Source organism: Pangasianodon hypophthalmus, chromosome 2 (genome assembly GCF_027358585.1).
Source record: "Pangasianodon hypophthalmus isolate fPanHyp1 chromosome 2, fPanHyp1.pri, whole genome shotgun sequence".
NCBI lineage: Eukaryota > Metazoa > Chordata > Actinopteri > Siluriformes > Pangasiidae > Pangasianodon > Pangasianodon hypophthalmus.
This window is the reverse complement of record NC_069711.1, coordinates 26,144,410-26,164,861: the sequence shown is the minus strand read 5'-3', so window position 1 is coordinate 26,164,861 and position 20,452 is coordinate 26,144,410. Positions and strand designations below refer to the sequence as shown.

Below are 20,452 nucleotides of genomic sequence, written 5' to 3'. Positions count from 1 at the left end.
TTTCGTACTAGGACGTCTACAGCATTTGTAGTGAGAACATAATTAATGTGGAAGGAGGGTGGGGGATTCCTTCTACATTTAGCTTATTTTGTGTTTCTGATTTTCTGTAACAGTAGTTTAATAGAATGTGTTGTTCCTAATTGTTTACTTAATTTTATTCTGATGGTAATCATCCAAGCAAGCACTGTCGATTTCTTGTGGTATTTAATAGTAACTGAGAAAATTCTAATGGAATCTGATTATAATGGAAACCAGTAAACCAATTTCCATTATGTGATGGAAACCATTAGAGATTTTTCCTAATGCACAGGTTCTCAACCCTGGTTCTACAGTACCCCATGTCCTGTACATTTTATTGTTTTTCCTGTTCTAACAAATCCACTTCACCGCTGTTAATTAGCTGATAAGTTGAATGAGGGGCTTGGCAACCTGTGTTCTGTTGGATTGTTTTTTCCCCAACAGGGTTAAGAATGAAATTACATTGTATTGTATTGTATTGTTTATTATAGAAACTCAGCCATGTCATATTCTAGCTTTAATGCCAAAAGCTGAAACAGATCCCTCTGTTACATTTCCAAATAACATTGGGTGCTAGACCTTAATGGGCATAGCCTCCCCAGCACTGTTAAAAGAACTGATGCATAATAAGTCTTTGTATTTATTACATCCTTTATGTACATCACAGTGATGAAATAAGGTTGCAGATGCAGGCCCCTATCTAGTTTAGTTCAAAGGAGGTAAACAGATGTTCTTAATAACAATAATAATAATAATAATAATAATAATAATAATAATAATAATAAATGAAGAAAGTATAAGCATTTAAGTATCTTAAGAGACAGACCTGACAGGCAAAGGCCCTAATAATATTAGAACATTTGGTTGCAGTTTTAATTATTATACATCTGCCCAAATTCATATATCATACTGGTTTCATTTAATTGGCTTGAGTCCTGCCTGGCAAGAGTCCTGTAGACTAATATATATATATATATATATATATATATATATATATATATATATATATATATATATAATTTATTTCTTATGCGGCTGCTTTTTCTGAAATTTGCATGAGCCCATCACACTCGTATATCCTCACTGAGGCCTCTTTGCCTCTGTCCATTTAAAATGTAAGCAATGAAATCAGCTGACATGCCAAGTGCTTTTTAAATTTTCTCGTTTTTCCTTGTTTCCTTTACTTGCTTTATGTCCGTGAGGATGCACTGAAGTAAGCAAGACTGATTGATTGATACTGTATATTCGCCTATTCTCTTGGAAACTAAAAAATGAACGAGAGCAATGAGGTTGGATTGTTTTCGATTTCATACATATTAAGTCAAACTTAGAAAAGGGGTTCTTTAAGGATTCACTAGATAATTACAGGTTCTTAGTTTCCTAAAAGGGCTCTACCTTTAACTAAATATTGATGAGTAGTTTTGCGTGTCTTGTTAAAGATTCCTCAGCACACACAAGACACAGGAAGGTTAACTGTTTTATCTAAATTGCTGTCTAGTTTTTACTGTATGTCTTAAAGCCAAGATTATTATTATTATTATTATTATTATTATTATTATTACTATTATTATTGTTGTTGTTGTTGCTGGTGTCCAAATATAAGTGCACCCTACACTTAACGGGAGATGCACAAAAGCGTTAACCAGTAAAAGCGTCCTTAGAGCACACTGTAATAAAGTGTTAAAGTATCTACACTGCGCGTGGCCCTCATAAGGCCGCTGCATATGCAGAGTAAGGCTCGTGCAGAGTCTTGCGCATTCCCGGCAAAACCACATAAGCTAAAGGAGGAGGAGGAGGAGCAGAGGCCGTCCACGCGGGGCAGTTACAGGGCATCATGTAAGCAGGATTGCCCGGAGAGGGGTGCGTGTGTGTGGCACCAAGGATTCCCATTCTGGGAAATGCAACAACACGTCCGGAATAGTCAAGTGAGGCGTGTGGAAATGTGGTCGCCGACAGTTCTGACATTTTGGAGTTTATGTCCAGGTAAGGGTACGGGGTCGCTGGTACAGAGTGACTGAGGAGCGCTCTGGCGGCGGCTACAGCGGCAGCAGTCTTTTCAGGATTCGTTAGTACCCCTTTGAGTGCGTCCTGCTCCCCAAAGTTATAAGCCACATTACACTGATACCTGTCCTTCTTCACGGAGTTCTTAGGCTTGCGCCGCGGTCTGTATTTGTAGTCCGGGTGTTCCTTCATGTGAACCGCGCGGAGACGCTTGGCCTCGTCGATGAATGGTCTCTTCTCCGAGTCTGACAGAAGTTTCCACTCTCCTCCGAGCCGCTTGCTGATCTCAGAATTGTGCATCTTGGGGTTGTCAAGTGCCATCTTCCGCCTCTGGGCTCTCGACCAAACCATAAACGCATTCATTGGACGCTTTACATGGTCACTTTGTTTCGACATTTTTCCAGCTGTTTTTAGGCAGGTAGGCTACTTCTTTAAGTTCCAAACAGCACCTACAAAACTTTGTATTCCCAGTGTATAAGTGATAAATACGCGTCAGAGCAGATAAACACCTTTTTTTGTAGTGTAGGCTATCGAGTTAGTGTCCTGTGAAAATCTCAGTTACCTTTCCCAGATCCATTTAGTCATCATTCCCAGAAATAAAGCAGGTTTTAAAGCACATAACCAACAGGCAAACCGGCACTTTTATGTCGAGTTGCTCTCCAACAGGTGCTCAGTGATTAGTGTACTCGGCCAAGAGCTGATCCGTTCAGTAAAAAGTGAGCTGTAGAACCTCCTACTGAGACGCGCCCGGCGATGACGTCACACACGCGGCAGAAACGCGGCCCTGTTCTCACCTTCGGCCCGCAGCATCGCTACCACGTGCCTGCGGAAAGGCCCTCGTTTTGCTCAGTCACAACCCAATTAAACACCACTACGAGATTCTGTACTATCATCATCACTGACTGCAGTAATATGTTTTGGAAGATATCCCAGAAGGATAGCAATAAGGCTTAAATAAGGGTTCTTTGTAAAACAATGGGGAACTCTTTTTCTGTCTCTCTACCTGTTTATCAACACATTGATATTTATATATTAATATCTAGAGTTTTCTATTTATTTATTATATTGATTGTATGTATTATCACGTCCCTGCTTTGTCTTCTGCCCCATTCTTAAATGAGCAACAGACAGAAGTCGCTATAAACATCACGCTTCAGACGCATTACTCGTACAATCCAGCGATTCGTCTGGTCTGCTGTAAGGGTTGGATTACAGCTGCACAGTATTTAAAACAAATCCTCAGCTGTTGCTGTCGAGGCTTAACTGTCACCACGTGGTGTGTATTCAAATGACTGTATGATTAAACAGTTAACAGAACAACTGAAATGAGGGGTTCACAGAAACTGCGCGTTCAAGTGCTCCTGGGAAGTTCGTAGGGTGTTTACGAGTTGAGAAGTCGTCATTACGACGTCAGGTGGGTTCGAGTCACTTTGGTCGGAGCAAGATGGCGGCGTACTTTCTCTTAATTAACTACAAATAAATAAATAAATAAATAAATAAAAATAAAAATACAGCAAGGTTTTTGAACTCTACTTCTAGGAAATGAAGTACAAAGAATGCGCATCAGGTGTGTTTTGCTTTTTTGTGTTTTTAATCAATTTATGAAGCCACTGTAAACTTTATCGTTACATATTATATCGTGATTGTACAATGCCCTCGTATTTTGCAGGCAATTAGCTTGTTCTATTGTAAAATAAATAAATAAATAAATAAATAAATAAATAAAAGCCTGACAAAGTCATGGCACTGCTAAATACCCATTCAATTTCAACAAATTTACCGTCAGCTACAGACGATGCATCCACTGACCCCGCCATGTTTTCTTACTGACACAACACCCCAACTCGGAAACTCGGAGCTCAGAGAACATCCCGAGTTTCCCACTCGTAATTACGAGTGGTAGTGTTCATGTGCGTTCCACTCGTAAATGCGAGCTTTCCGACATGACCTGAACGCACCAGAAGAGACGAGTTGCCGATATGAAGCTAATTACGACACTGCAGTTGCGTTCACGTGCGTTCACCTCGTAATTACGAGATTTCCGAAAGGACATAAAGGCAGCATGAGAGGAGCAGAGTTTGAATAAAAGAGCAGGATGATGATGATGATGATGATCATATGCCAAGTGCCTCTGAAAGAACAGGTTGACAAATCTACTGACAAATCTAACTTTTACTGCTTTTCAGAAAGTTTAATGTTTATGAGAATCCAATATATCTTCGTTTTTAATAAATTCTTCCCATATCTTTAATTCGACTGATGAGTCTTAACAGTAAAAACAAAGCAAAGTACTAAGCAAGTAATCGCCAGTCTGTAAGATACTGAATTCCAGTGGAATGTGCCTTATTTCCTAAAAATAAATTACTGTTAAATAAAAACTGTAGAACATAATTAGTCAAACCTAGTTATTTTATCTCTATCAAAATAAGAAGTTGATTATATGACAATATATAATATAAAGCTGGTAATTAAGAGGAACCACTGAACCAGTGAAATTTATTGGCTATAAAATGGGAAACTGGATTGGCAAAGTCAAAGGTATTGTTTTGATTTTTTTTAAATCATTTGACAGATCTGTGTTCATGGTTGGGTAATAAGAAGTACACGTCTTATAAAAAATAATAAATTTTGAATTTGTATTGTGTGATTTCTTCTATCAACATTATTAAAATGTGATTTATAAAAGTTTCCAGATGATGGTTTTATTTCACACCCCTGATAACTCTTCAGTTTTATAAATTCATGTTGATGATGAAGATAGCTGTTAATCTAATATTATGCTTTAATTCTTCTTCATTTTAACATATCCAATAAATTATTAATTATATTACAAAGATTATAGGTGGCTAAGATAAATTGCCCCTAGATGTGTGTGTATGCATGGTGCCCTGTGATGGACTAATGCTGCATCCAGGATGAATTCCCACCTTACACCGAGTGTTCCTGGGATAAGCAGTGAACTACCTTGACCCCAATCGGGATAAAGTGGTTATTGAAAGTGAGAGTGAATGAAACTTAAACTGTGAGTTAGTATGATTCCTGTGAGATTTGTTTTGGGCTTTTGAGTTTTAGGCAGCAGGTCTGTTAGTTAAACATTTTGTTATTTTTAGTCGGTTTTCCTATCATCATGTTAAGATGAAATGAAGGGGCTGAACACTAATGTAAATATCATTAAAGGAAAGGAACGTTTTCAAAATGGAGAACGATCTTTAAAAATAATTTTTTTATTTACGGGATGGGAAATAAGACCTTTTTGGCCATATGTATACCTTGTTTTTGAAGAATCCTGGGGGTCTTGAGCCAAGTGTGGATAACACCAGGAGGATACAATAAAAGGTAATCAAAGAGTCAAACGACTCTAAAGTCCACTTTGCTCCACCCTCTCCTTTCTTACTCTCTGCTGATCTTAAAGCTGGGGTTGCATGGGTGATCTGAATTCTCTCTCAAGGATAAGCTCATTTAGTGTTTAAAGAAAGTTATTTTGAGGAAAGGGAAGGAGCATTGTATTTTTTAAAAGGCTTTCACTGCTCATCATTGAAGAGGGCCCCTTCTCTTCAGACAGCTGTGCATTCCCTTTAACTTTTCACAGTGATGTAACCATGGTGTCACAGCTTATGGTATTCTGTGCACTTGCATTTAGATGAAGAGGAGTGCACACAAGTAAGCATTAAGTAAATGTAACTGATTGGTTTAAACTTAATTGTCTTACATGTTGCAGTATTTACTGGAACACATAAAAAAAAAAGTTTGTACCATAATCACATGATCACTTCTTGTTAATGCATTCAAGGCTTTTTTGCAGTTTTAAAGATACAGTTGAATTGAAATCAGAATAGTTTTATATGCATTATATCTTTTTTGTAAGTAAGTATTATAAGTATTTTGTAGTATGACACTGTTGGCTTTACTCAATGTGTCAACTACGATGAGCTGCCTTCCACTCCAGTGTCTGCCTCAAGTGTCCTCCTCCTCAGGCTAGAATCCATCTGATATCACAAGCTGTTTTGTTGGATGTTTTTGTGCTCTGTAGTGAATCTAATGATTGTGAAAGGAGGGATGAGGACAACTCCAATGAGAGAGAAAGATGGTCACACTGTGTGGCTAATGCCCTGAAATTTGTGCTGCTGGTGAATGAGGACAATAGGAGTGAATGGCAAGACAATGACCAGTGCTTTTTGTCCACTCAATTTGTCTTTGGTCTTTTGACCTATTCACATTCATCGGGAGCTTTTTGAAACTGCTTTGGGAGAAAAGCTGCTACTCCCAAGCCACAGTTTTTCAATGAAGAAAAAGGGCAGAGAGCATTGGAATCCTCATCGATCAGCAAAGCAGCAGGATTTAAAGAGAGGGCTCAGGGTCCTAAGGAAATAGAAATTCAAAATGGAAGAAAGGAAATGAAAAGCAAATTGTATAGTTTTATAAAGTTTTGTTTAGGGTTGCTGGAATACAAACTGCTTAATTAAATATCAATTTATTTTCCCAATTTTTTTCAAATTAAAAAACAATTTTCAAAAAAATAAAAAAATAAAAAAAATTTAAAAAAATTCTGAAAGAACTTTTGAAAGGTAACAAACACTACTAAAGATTTCACCATAGGCATGGTCACTTTCAGAAAAAATTTCTTCTGTTTACCATTTACATGGAATTGTAATATTCAGGGAGAGAGCAGTTAGTGTATGAGACTAAGGCCTGGTTTATACTTCATTAACTTCATTAATCTATATACCCCTGATCGCAGATGCAGATCAGGGGTATATAGGTAAGTGTTGCATGCTGAGACATTTTTTTATGTTCTTTTGCACAGCCTTCCACAAACTAACTTCATGTTTTGCATATCTGCAGCATTGTGCATCCACTGGCCTTCAGGTGAACGCTGATTGGTTGATGGGTAGGTGTGTCCAGTTGCGTACACGGAAACATTATTAAACCTGGTGACATTTCTTCTGTGGCTGTTTTCAAGGGTTTCAGAATAATATCAAATGGCAAAAATTATTTAACTTCTATTTATTATTCCTACACCGAAACAGAACTTGCCATTGTTTTTGACTTCCAGGATGTGTGTGGTTCATGCAACACGCTCACGGTACATGCAGGTATGAAGACTTCACCCTGTACAATGCCCTTACGTGATGGCAGATATGTATAAATCAGCCCTAACAAGTCATGCATTACTCATAAACCCTCTCTGCGTCGCAATGCAAATACTTGTAAGGCAGAAGTATAAACCAGGCCTGAGTATACAAATCAGAGATACCAAAACCAACCTCAACAATGCATATATTCTTCCTTTTTAATCTTCAGTTGAATAAAATGACTTTATCACACCTATTTGGGGAAAGGGATTGTATTTTAAATATAACCAAAACACATCCTACTAGGTAAGATTTCACTTTTTGTATTAAGTGCACTATGACTGTTTTTACTGTCATTACAGAGTAATCTTACTGAATCTTTACTGACAGTTCTGTGTAAATGTTTGAGTAAGCCAAACCAAACTAAAACTTTCCGAAAGTTTCGGAAACACTGATTTTCTTCATACTCACGCGTGTATGTTGATCACTCGTGAAGTCCAAAGCACATTCCCAACATGGCTCATTTGCATTTACCCACAAAACTCCATAAAAGTGCAAGTGCACAGACAACAACCTTTGTCATAATTGAAAAGATTAGTTTTATTTGTCTTAATTTATGGGTTTGTGTCGGCTTGCATTCTTTATTTTTCATATTCTTTGATTAATGCCAATAATATAAAATGACTGGGATAAACAAAATACTTTCAGTGGTATTCTTAGTCCCTTACCTAGTGAACTATGTGTTTTTGAATTTTTAGTAAATTAGCAAATTACATTTTAATTTTAATTTAACAAAATACAAATTAGGCTTCTTATGCATAAATTTACTCACACTCGGGAGCATGGGTAGGACATGAATATTTTTTTTCGAATATACAGGATGTTCATGAATACTTTGTGTAAACACTTGTATGAACGATTTACGAATGAATCCATTCATATCCAGCTTGATAAATGAGGCTCACTGTAAGTAGTCTTAATGGGTGTTACAATGTGGATAGATTATTTTCTAACATAGCCCTTAGCTGCATAGAATTAATATAGTCCTGGGTTACTATTACTAAACACTTTAATGCTGTGTAGCCTAATTTGGTATAAGATTACTGCTTGAGGGTGGCATACCAGATATCTTCAATAATAATAGATTTGCTTATCCATTTCATATTTGCCCCCAACCTTTTGCATTAAAAGTCCCTTTGTAAAAGTGTCAAGCCACACATTCCTTCACAAGCATTCACATCTTTGAACTAGACACAATGGGACCCTCCCCTGCAAACATCTTGCACTTTTGTTTATCCATCGAAGAACAGAAAGGACCAAGGTATCGTTTACGTTCTAAGGATGTTACAGAAGCAAATGGAGAGGGCAAGAGGATGAGATTTGACACCTGTTTGGCCCAACAATACTCTTGCTCACAGTTAATCCACATTCTGCCAGGGTCAAAGACTTTTTCTTTTTCTTACATAGTTATAATACAAAGTACAACAGTGTGGACTGTAAACAAAAGACTCGCCATCCTTTTTGGGCTGAAGTATAAAGACAATAGAGAGTTTGTGTATGTGTTTTTGTATAGGCATTAATGAAATCTAAATATAATCTAACAAGATCCTAAATTGTATAGATGTACTCTAAGTGTTACTTGATTGTCAATTAATGTAGTCATGGTTTCTTTCAGAAATACCCAGCAGCCTTGTTCACATCAAGATGTTCTTCTTCCTATTAAGTTACACATAATATGAGCAGGAAAAAGGTTTTAGACTTAAACACTAGTTAACAAAAAAGCTTCACAACAAACAGATTTACAAGTTTAATGCACAGACAAGACATTTTCCATTTATAAAATATTTTTCTCTTTAATAATTATTAAACCTTAAGTATGGATGGCTATCACTGATGCTGGAAAATATCTCAATATTCTGATTTTTGTTTAGCATTACTGCCTAGATATATATATAGAGAATATTTATTCTTTTATCGTATCTTCTGTGGTGTCTTTAAAGACTTTGCATTAAAGGAATCCATTATAGAACAAATGGTAAGTTATTTACTTCCTGAGCAGTACTGCAGCACATGTCCTATAGAGAAATTTCACAATACAGCTGAACACAGTGTACACTGAATTCCCATACATTGGGAGTTCTTTGCTCCATTCAGCCTGGCTAAAGGACCAATGATTAAGATATGCAGTGTGTGTGGTGTAGATGAGAAAGAAGACATCATATTCCTCTAAGAATAGCCAACATATATAGTCTGATAGAGCTCCCTCCCATTCATTATATGGCCAGTATACTGGTTATAAGGCACTGATGAACTCATTACCAACACAGTCAATTAGGTTGCCCCTGTGCACAAAGTGAAGTTTATAAAGACATGGTTTGCCAAGTTTGCCAAACTCAACTAGCCTGCACAGAGCCCTGTTCTCAACTGCAGTGAACACCTTAGTTATTAACTGGAACATGGACAGCATGCCAGGCCTTCACCCCAGACATCAGTGCCCGACCTCATTAATGCTCTTATTCCTGAATGGGTACAAATCCCCAGAGACATATTACACTCTTCCCTGAGAAGTGGAAGCTGTTAAAGCAGCCAATGGTTTTTGAATGTGATATTCAAGAAGAACATAGCAGTGTGTCAATCTCAAAGCATCAAGGCTTGACAGCAGGACTGACTGAATCTGCCATTTTAGCTTTGAGACTTCCCAAAGTCAGTGATATTTACTGTGCAAGTATATAGATGAACACATGTGGATATAAAATTAACACAGGTGTACCCTGTTTAACATATTTAGTGTGATTTCTTGAAAATTAAATACTAGTCCTAATTTATTTCTTTAGAGAGTCACTTCAAAATTAGCAGAAAAAATACCATTCCAATCTAATTAAATTTGATGTTGCACAACATCAAAAAGAGAAAAAAATTACAGGGGGTGAATACATATACATAAATTATGTACATTTGTCAGAAATCATCTGAGTCTTCCAAAGATGTGGTGGACTAGCTGCAGGAGGCCTCCAAACATAGTTGCACTAAGATCTCAAAGAGCAGTCTCAAAGATAACCAGGTTAGCTTCTTTGCTGGAGGTCAGGCCATTGGCCAAATTTGGCTGACGGCAGTTCATATATGCCTGTGGGTAGTGGAGAGAGCACAGGTGAATGAACAGCTGAGGATATGCACAAGTCCCTTTCAGTAGACTTGAAAGGAGATGAAATGTACCTCGCATTTACTTTTTTAACCAGCAAAGCACTTCTAAACATGAGCATGTGCACAATAGACAAGTGAACAGTTGCAAAAATTCCCCCTTCTTTAATTTCATTATTTTGCAGGACTCAAAACCTTACATTGTAACTTTGAGCACTGATTGGATGAGAACGAAGTCTTCTGGAAAAGAAAAAGTCCAGACAACACAAAGAGCGACCAAAAACAGTTGGCTACAGTATCAGATGTACTCCCAATTGTGCTTGCATTCATAAGAAACAAAGGAAGAGTGGTGCAGTATCAGATGATGTGTGTTTGAAAAGCTCAGCAGTAATCTCCAGAGGGCTAGCTCTGTGAATTAACTCAGCAGTGTGGGAGGCAAAGGGGAACCTGATCCATAGAAAGACCGGTGGTGTCGGGCGGGGGGTGTTGGGATGGAGTTGGGCAAAAGGCTCCTACAATACCTCCCCATCAACCTGCCAAAGGAGAGGGATAACTGATACAGAGTATGGGCACAATGGCCAGAGCTCTTTCAAAGAGGTTTGTGCTTTTCTGTCACAGGTACAGTGACATACACTGATAGAGAACAGGATGAGAGAAAAGACGACATGACATGATGTTTATTCAGGAATGGAAGCTCCATAGCTATGTTCATGTGTGTGTACAGTACAAGTTTGGTCTCACCTGAATGAATGTATGTTTTTTGGTCTAAAGTTTAAAGCCCAGCCTTTTGATTGTACATGTGCACTGTGCATGTACATGTGTTCAGGTGGAGTTGTGTGTGTGTGCACGAGAGTGAATGTGTAAAAAATATAAGTCAAAATACAAGTATGTTAATGAATGAAGGTATGATGAGTGAAATGTATGAGAATAATAATATGTAAATTTGTGAGAAAGTGTATGTATGTGTAAGTATGTATGATTTCTGTACCTGTTTTGCCAGCTGTATTAATGAGGCTGCCTCTGCTTTTCCTGTCTGTTGCACCATCTTGTAGAAGATTCCATCCTTGTTCTGGAGCAGCACATGGGGTTCATCATATTCATGTATGCGGCCCCCATCAAGAACCTGCAACCAAGGAACTTTGTGTCAGGGGTTTTAAGGAAGAACCTCTAAACAATACTTATAGTATGGTGTAATCATACATAGAAGGGCATTAATATTTGCATCCACTGTCAGCTTTTCAGACCTTGATCAGCAGTAACGAAAGCAGTGAGTAAGCCAGTAAGCTGTAATAATCAGTAAGAATAGGCGTTAGTGTGAGGTAAACAGTAATTATGTGAAGTATGAAATGTGAAGATGGTCATACAGTCACTGTGTGTGTGTAAGTGAATCGAACACATAGCAGAGACTGAAAGTAGTATGAGTCTGTGTGATTAACCATGGCTGTGTGTTCCTAGAAACTACAGAGATAATGCAGAGTGTTTAAACAAAATTCAGGCCTAAATGAATTGAGTAAGTCATGTACAGCAGTTAAAAACTACCCTGAGTTTAAAAGAATGATTTACAGTGCAGTGAAAAAGTATTTTTTCCCCTCTCCTGATTTCCTATATTTTTGCATATTTGTCATCCTAAATGGTTTCGTATCCTCATACAAAAGGAGACCCTAAGGAAACACAAAACAGTTTTTAAATGAGAATTTAATTTATTAAAGGAAAAAGTCATGAACCACCCATGTGAAACAGTAATTGCCTCTAAGCTTAATAACTGCCTGTGTCACCTTTAGCAGCATCAACTCCAACCAAATGCTTCTGACAACTGGACATCAGTCTTACACATCACTGCGGAGGACTTTTGGCCCACTCCTCTTTGTAGAATTACTTTAATTCAATCACACTAGAAGGTTTTCAAGCATGAAATACATGTTTAATGTCCTGCCACAGCAATGCCATGGGTTTCAAGTCAGGACTTTGACTAGGCCACTCCAAAACCTTAATTTCTTTCCTTATGAGCCATTCAGAGGTGGATTTGCCCTTGCACGTCAGACATTTGTCTTGCTGCATTACCCAGTTGCACTTGAGCTTCAGATCAGGGCCATGTCCATGACCAGACATTCCACAAGATTTTCTGGTAGAGAGCAGAATTCAAGGTTTTGTCAATTAAGGCAAGTTGCCCAGTCCCTGAAGCAGCAAAGCATCCCCACACCATCACATTACCACCACCACGTTTGAATGTTGGTATGATGTTCTTATTGTGGAATGCTGTGTTAGCTTTATGCCAGATTTAACAGGGCCCCTGCCTTCCAAAAAGTTCCAGTTTCAACTCATGAGTCCACAGAACATTATTACGAAAGGCTTGGGGGTCAACAAGGTTTTAATCTGAGATAAGTCTTTATGTTCTTCTTAGTTAGCAGTAGTTTTTATCTTGCAACTCTCATATGGATGCCATCAACAATTAAGTGTAATAAATATGCAAAAAAAGAAAATCAAGAAGGGGGCAATTTTTTTTAAATGGCACTGTATATAGTACATAGTATACATAGTGCATATTAAGCTTGACCATGTTCTATATCTACAAAATAACCAGATCCCTTTTTCAGTCAGCTACAACGCCATGTGCAAAATTCCTGCTGCTCAGGTGACCGGATGATAAAACATGAAACCAAAGTACAAACTTTGCTATATACTGACATGGAACTTTGCTAAATGATGAACATTACTACACATTACTCATACACTTAAACATATTAGCTAAATGCAATCACATTACCAAACCCAACACACAGCAGATATGACTAAAAAGATCACATGTTCACTAGTAGCACACTCTTCATTCTCCTTGTAATAATGTAATCCATTTCTTTGTGTAATTAGGCAGAGACAAAGAGAAGACTACTGGTTTGCAAAGCAATAAAAGACAATACAAACAGCACATCTTTGCTTCATTTCATACAGCTCTGGAAATGCTATGCAGCTACAGGTTTGTGCATCATGATTAAGAAAATTGACCAACATAACTATCTTTAAGTCAGCTATTTTATTACCTATTGTAGATTTCCGTGCTGTTTGTACTTGTCCCTGGTTGGATTACTAATTTATCTAATAGCACTGGGTATAAATGTGCTTATACATGATCTTTTGAAGTATTTATTGCAATGACTTAAAATTTCACTTATAATCACTTTGTTTTGTGTTACCTCATTTACACCAGCTCTTGGACAATGTGAGATGCACAGGGCACAAAATGACAAAAACACATTATAAAATCACCCCAATACCAATAGGCTGTGGCAGCAGGCTTTGTACAGCCACAAAAAAGCCCTGTAATAGTAAGGTCGAAGATAAGGCTGCACATCAGTGGAGTTAAGTTTCCACGCATTGCCGTCACTGGATAACCATCTGTTAAGGTGGTCAGGTGCTTAAGAGGCATCTCAATGCCTTTCATCTGTTTTAAGCTGCTATATACATTCTTTGTCAATATGTGTTATCTTGTTAAATCTAATCTGCAGCATATATTGCTTTATACATACTAAGGGCAGGACAGCCCTGTTATAGCCCTTCTCCTGAACCCAAAACAGTCCCTGCTGTTTTCGGGAAACCTTAGCTAAACCTATGTGGTGTCTGTTAGCTAAGGGCACTAGCTAAAGCCTTTTGAGGACAAAAGGGAGTGAAACCGCTCCGTGCCACTCACCAGTATTCGGTCACTGTCTATGATTGTGTTGAGTCTGTGGGCAATGGTTAGGACAGTGCACTCCTGGAACTTCTCCCGAATGGTCTTCTGAATGAGGTCATCTGTTCTGTAAAATGCACACACACAGTGTAAAACATATGAACAACATATACAACATATAAGTGAATGGTGTGTAATTCATGTCATTTGCCAGAAGGGCACGTGTGTTCAGTTCTACAGGTCAGGTACATTCTCATGAAACATTACAACTTGGCAAAAGTCAGAGCTGAGATAACGAAGTTTATAGTTAAGGATACACTGGAATTTTAGTTGCCACATACTTCCATCTTAAAATGGCCATAAATTATATATATTTTTGGCAGGCTCCATCATAGTGGTTAAATAGCAACAGCAACCTTTTTTCTTCATTATCTGATCATCATGCACATGTACTATTTTTACAATGTGTGAATTTTAGGGCACTAAGCAATCTATGCACATGTAAACATTTTACAGTGACTAATGATGAACCTTTTGTATTCAATTATGGTCTTTGCAGAGGCCAAGTGCCTCCTGAATTTCAGTTTCTGTTGAAGCATAGAATTTTCAGTTTGGTGCATCAATAGTTAAAGAGTTTGGCGAGTCCATTGTTTCTGTGAATAATATACTGCCAAGATATACTGTGACATTTACTCTGATCATATGACCAGACCTGCCAACCTTTACGCATTTTGAGTAGGAGCATTTTAAAACTGGAGTATGCTGGTACAAGTTATAAATAAAAAAAAAAAAATACGCCAAAGGAGCAGTCTTTTGCTACCAATGAAAACAACTGCCGACTGACATGTGAATCTGGAATGATTTGCACAAGTGTTTTGAATTCTCTGCCTTGGAAGCCCTGCCCTCAGATGCTCTCACATCTCATGTGCTCTTGGGACTTACAAGGTCCTTTCACTCTCTGTCAGGGTAAATGGAGAACGTTCAGAGTTCATTAATATGAAATAAAATCAATGAATGTATGCAAACTTGGCAAGTACATAGTTTACATCAGGTAACTATATTAGGAATGCCACAGAAAAAGAGAAAAAAAAGACAAAATTTTGACCTAATAAGATTAAACAGACCAGAGTGTCATATAATGTTAAAGGTAATGATAATTAAAAAGTGATTAAATAGGCTGTTCTTTTCCCTCCTGCACTGATGTTGTGCCAAATTCCACCTCCCTGGCAGAATCCAATTCCGCTTGTGTACGCATGTGTTAAACAGTAGGCATAACGATCCTGCATATTTATACTCAAAATTTCTTTGCTTCGTAGATTACAGTTAATCTTTAATTTTCCTACACAGTAAACACCAGAACAAAAAGCATTAGAGTGTTCAATTAATAATTTGATCAATTAATCCCTACAGTGAAATATGGTAGTGGCAGCATCATGCTCTGGGGAGGCTTTTCATCCTCAGAATCTGGGCTTCTTGTCAAAAGTGAAGAGAGAATGGATGGAACAAAATCCAGGGGGATATCTCAAGAGCACTCGCTACAGTCTGCTAATAAATAAATAAATAAATAAATACATAAAGAAAGAAAGAAAGAAAGCTTGGAAATTTCACCTTTCAGCAGGACAATGGTCCCAAACATAAGGCCAAAGCAATGCAGGAATGGTTAAAATCAAAAAGGTGAATGTTCTACAGTGGCCAAGTCCAGATCTTGAAAATTGGAGCAAATCTGCCAGGAAGAATGGGCAAAAATCACTCCCAAACAGTGTGCAAAGCTGGTAGAAACCTACCCCAACAGACTTAAAGCTGTTATTGCAGCAAAATGTGGTTCTACCAAGTACTAGTCTGAAGGTGTTGAGTACTTATACAGCATTTTCCAGTTGTAATTTTTTTTAATGTTTATAAATAATGAATTTTGAAAATTTAAGGTAAGAGCATATAGTTTTGCAATAAAAATATTGGCAAGAACAATCTGTTTAACTGTCATTTGTAATCCAGACGAATGTGATGACTTAAGCTGGTTGAATACTTTGCAAGGCACTGTACACGTCCTGAAATAAAATAACACTTTCAGCTGTAATCATGATTGATTAAATCTCCCACTTATTGAATCTTGAGATAGGTGTTGGTTATGTTAAAAGGGTTTTATTGCCTGTACATTTCACTGGGGAAAGTCAACATGGATTGAAGCACTCAGCACAAACACCAAGGCCGTCAGTATTGGAGGAGCCTGTGTCGGATGAGTTGGGAGAGACGGTAGGTTTCAGAGTGTTCACATCCTCAGCACAGGAGTTAACCATGCTGCTTTAGTTATGACAAACTCATCTGATAAATCTAAAGGGTATTACAAATACTTACAAATTACTGCTATATAAATGAGGATACAAAAGAAATGAGTGGTAGTGTTATCTTCACAAACAGTGCACAATGTGCAGCTTAACAAAGTGAGGTTTTAGGTGCTCTGAGCCGTTACTGTATTTATGGCTCAGAACCAGGTCCTGTAGCTGCTTCCATGTTGGGTCACCCATAATACATAACAGAAAGGAAAGATCCCCAATATTTGGGCACAAATTGGGCAAGAATGACAGTTTGAGCCAAACAGAAGTCTTAAACTGCATTTAAGATTGTACTAAACACATTTATTACTTAGGGGTAGGCAAAATGAGAAAACTTTGCTCACAAGCTGCCATCAATAGAATGTTGCATTTAAAAAACTGTTATAAATAATCCATTTTTTATTATCAATAATCACATTTACAATAAATGTATTTTTTTTATATTTAAAAATAACCTTTTTATTAAAAAACCTTTTTATTAATCATGAAAAAGAAGATAAAAAAAACATTTTAAGGATTAAGTGCAAAATCTTAACATCACATCATGCTTCCAATTTGTAATGATTTAAAAATATCTTTTTATTAAATATTAAGATATCCATAATAAGTGTATTATGACATAATGTATCATGATATCAATAATCATATTATCCAGTCTTAAATAGCATAATCTACTTCTGCTGAAATAACTGCCTGTAATAACAGAATAGAGAAATAATATTTTGTATGAATGGGTTTATAGTTAAAAAAAATAAAAATTGCTGCGACACCCTGAAATGTCTCTCACCTGGGGTCTACGTTAGCTGTTGCTTCGTCAATAATAAGGATTCGGTTCTTCCTCAGGATGGCCCTGGCAAGACACACAAGCTGCCGCTGACCAACACTGAAGTTAGACCCAGATTCAGCCAGAATGGTCTCTAGCTTACCGGGCAACTCCTCCACCACAGATTTCAGCTGAACCTGAAAGTGTATAGATGTGAATACATACGCAAACACAAAATTGGGAGGGGGGTAGTTTACATCCAAATTACAGCACTTTTTATACAAACTCATCAGAGAGATTGCAAAAACATTAGGTGTGGCCAAATCAGCTATTTGGTACATTCTTAAAAAAAAAGACCCCAGAAAACAACTGTGGTGGATGACAGAAGAAATCTTTCCCTGGTGAAAACAGGAAGAAACTCACCTCCAGGAGGTGTACCTGTGTCAAAGTCAACAATCAAGAGACAACTTCACCAGAGTAAATACAGAGGGTGTATCAAGATGTAAATCATTTTTAAGCCTCAAAAACAGTTCAACCAGATCAGGGTTTGCCAAAAACATCTTAAAAACAAAACAAAAAAAAACAAAACATCCAGACAAAGATCAACTCTTCCCATCATTCTGGTAAAAGAAGAGTATAGAGAAGGGAAGAAACTGCTCATGATCCAAAGCATACGACCTCATTTTATGGTATAGGCTTGTATGTCTGCCAACGGAACTGGTTCCCTTGTATTTATAAATGATATGACTGATGTTTCACAGTTTCATTGTGTTGAGTGAAGGATGTTGTGTCATTCTTCCTCTGTTGTTTGTAACAGCTATATTTGTGATAAGTGTATATTAGTAAGCTCTCTTACTGAGAAGATTGCACCATTAGAGGTGCACGTCCAGACGATAGGCAGGGTTAGTGACAGTGAGAGCAGCATAATTTCTGTAGGGGAAAGTCTGGATGCCTTAAACGAAGATAGAAATATCATAACTCCGGAATTTGAGCCCTCACAGCCGGGTGAATGGGTGACGAATCGGCAGCATAGTCGCAAAGCCAAAGCAAAAGCTGTGGCTCGCCCACGGGAGCACCACTCCTCTCCGCTTCATGTATCTAACAGGTTTGTTCTCCTCTGTGAAGCGCCCGCTGAGAAAGAGCTCTGGTTAGAGGAGACTATCTTATGGCATTAGCTAGGCCTTTAGGGGCACCAGCAGCTTTAGTTAGGTGTATACCGGGAGTCATGGCACCAGACATGGTAGGTAATCTTAGGGTATTAGGCAAGCATAGGTTTTCAAAGGTAGTTTTTCCACATAGGCACTAATGGTATACGCCTTCATCAGTCAGAATTTACTAAGAGTATCATTGTAGAGGTGTGCAAAGAAGTGTGTCTGATGTAATAATATACTATGGCCCCATCCAATGTGGCACGATGATGTAGCCTACAACAGGTAATAGTTGCTGAACTGCTGGATGTCCAGTTGGTGACAATGTGGGCTTTATTGATAATTGGAGTAGCCAAGGCTAGCCTGTTAGGGCGGGACGGTATCCATCCCAATGGGGAAGGTGCTACTCTCATTTCTTGCTCATAGTCTTAGAACTGGTGTAGTTATTGGGTGACAATCCAGAGCCCCAGAGTCAGGGCCAGGGAGCAGACAAGCAGGCTAAACCAACTGTCAGCTTGCCGCCTTGAGTCGTCACTCAGGTTCCACTATATTGAGACAGTGTCTGTTCCCCGAGCTAAACAAAAATGTAGAAATACTCAAAAAGTTTGTTTTAGTAATCTGATTAACATAAAACTAGGTCATACTGAATGCATAGCCAGCACCTTTGATCTGAACTAGGACTGTAAAATGTTAGATATCTCACATCTAAATCATTTATTGTTAATGAAACTATTACTGATCAGGAGTTTAATGTACTGTGTTTAACACAAACATGGATTAAACCAAATGAGTATGTAGCATTAAATGAATCTAGTCCTCTTGGACACAGTTACATACATCAGCCCCATCTAACTGGCAGAGGAGGAGGTGCCGCAGTTATTTATAAGGATATTTTAGGCATCACCCAAAAACCTGGACATAAATTCAATGCATTTGAAGTTCTTCACAAACAATAAGTCTACCCAATCAATTCCACTAATTTTTATTTAGAGACCCCCAGAGCTGTATTCTGAATTTCTTCATAAATTTGCGGATTTCGTCTCAAACTTGGTTGATTCTATAGACAAAGCATTACTTGTTGAAGACATTAATATTCATATTGATAATCCACAAGACCTGCTGAGAACAGCATTTGTGTCCTTTCTAGAATCAGTAGGGGTTAATCAGAGTTTAATAGGACCCACCCATGATGGTGGTCACACTCTTGATCTAATGCTAATATTCAGATTAAACATAAAAAATAGTCACACTTGCACAGTCTGAAACCATCTCAAATCATTACTGTATTTACTTCATCATCAATTCATTACTTCAATACTTCAATTTAAAATGAGTCTTAGTCACAATATATGCACTTTGCCATGCTACCGAGTCAAATGTACAGTCACGTCAGCTACGGCACATAGTTTTATCAATAATCTCCCAGAGTTGTCAACACTGATTGGATAACTAACCCCACAGAACTTGATCAGGTGATTGCATGCTTAGAGTCAATGTTCCGCTAAACTCTAGATAATGTAGCTATACTTAAAAGAAAAACAATTAGAAAGAAAAAACTAGCACCCTGGTATAATGATCACACGCACATGCACCTTAAAACAGACCACTTGAAAATCAGAACGTAAATGGTGTCAAACTAATTTGGTAGTATTCCAAACAGCATGGATAGCTACATAGCTACACATTTCTTCAAACAGTTACTACCAGAAGCAATTGGTTAATAAAAATAATAAATTCTTCCCTTAGCACTGGCTATTTAACTAAATCCTTTAAACTAGCAGTTATCAAATCCCTGATTTAAAAACCTGGCCTCAACTCCTGTCAGCTGTACAACTATAGGCCAATATCAAACCTCCCCTTTATTTCCAAAATCCTAGAAAAGGTCGTAGCACAGCAGTTATGCTCATACCTACATAGGAATAACATTCATGAAATCTATCAGTCAGAATTTAGGCCTCATCATAGCACACAGACAGCGCTGGATAAAGTGGTAAATGACCAACTTCTGGCCTCTGATCAGGGTTGTGTATCCTTGCTTGTGCTGCTTGATCTAAGTGAAGCTTTTGACACCAATGATCATGCTATTCTCCTTGATAGACTAGAAATTGCTGTTGGAGTTAAGGGAATGGCCCTCTCCTGGCTCAGATCTTATTTGGCTGATCATTATCAGTTTGTAGATGTAAATGGGGACTTCACTATGCATAATAAGGTAAAGTTTGGTGTTCCAAAACTTTGGGGTTCATAAGTATTTGCACAGTGACACAATTTTCATAAATTTGCTTCTTTACCTCCTCACTGGATCTGAAATGAAGCAACCA

The 20,452-nt window shown here is 37.8% G+C and overlaps 2 protein-coding genes across 6 annotated transcripts in view; both read right to left on the bottom strand.

Moving 5' to 3' along the window:
* Window positions 1-7: 7 nt before the first annotated feature.
* Window positions 8-3,307, bottom strand: sox21a (SRY-box transcription factor 21a). Its single transcript, XM_026933487.3, has one exon. It carries the CDS (start codon window positions 2,413-2,415, stop codon window positions 1,726-1,728), a length of 690 nt encoding a protein of 229 aa, XP_026789288.1. The 5' UTR covers window positions 2,416-3,307; the 3' UTR covers window positions 8-1,725.
* A 5,578-nt stretch (window positions 3,308-8,885) lies between these two features.
* The window catches only part of abcc4 (ATP-binding cassette, sub-family C (CFTR/MRP), member 4), a 57,033-nt gene continuing 45,466 nt past the window's right edge, over window positions 8,886-20,452 (bottom strand). For all 5 annotated transcript variants that reach the window (XM_053229642.1, XM_026933186.3, XM_053229645.1 and 2 more), the window contains 4 exons: window positions 17,011-17,183; window positions 13,915-14,020; window positions 11,218-11,352; window positions 8,886-10,215 (listed from right to left, as the gene is read on the bottom strand). In XM_053229642.1, the coding sequence (XP_053085617.1) occupies window positions 10,126-10,215; window positions 11,218-11,352; window positions 13,915-14,020; window positions 17,011-17,183 (504 nt within the window). In that variant the 3' untranslated portion in view covers window positions 8,886-10,125. The remainder of the gene's footprint in view (window positions 10,216-11,217; window positions 11,353-13,914; window positions 14,021-17,010; window positions 17,184-20,452) is intronic.

Bases quoted from the DNA above. Each gene is read 5' to 3' on its own strand.
- sox21a (XM_026933487.3), bottom strand. From the start codon at position 2,415: ATGTCGAAACAAAGTGACCATGTAAAGCGTCCAATGAATGCGTTTATG.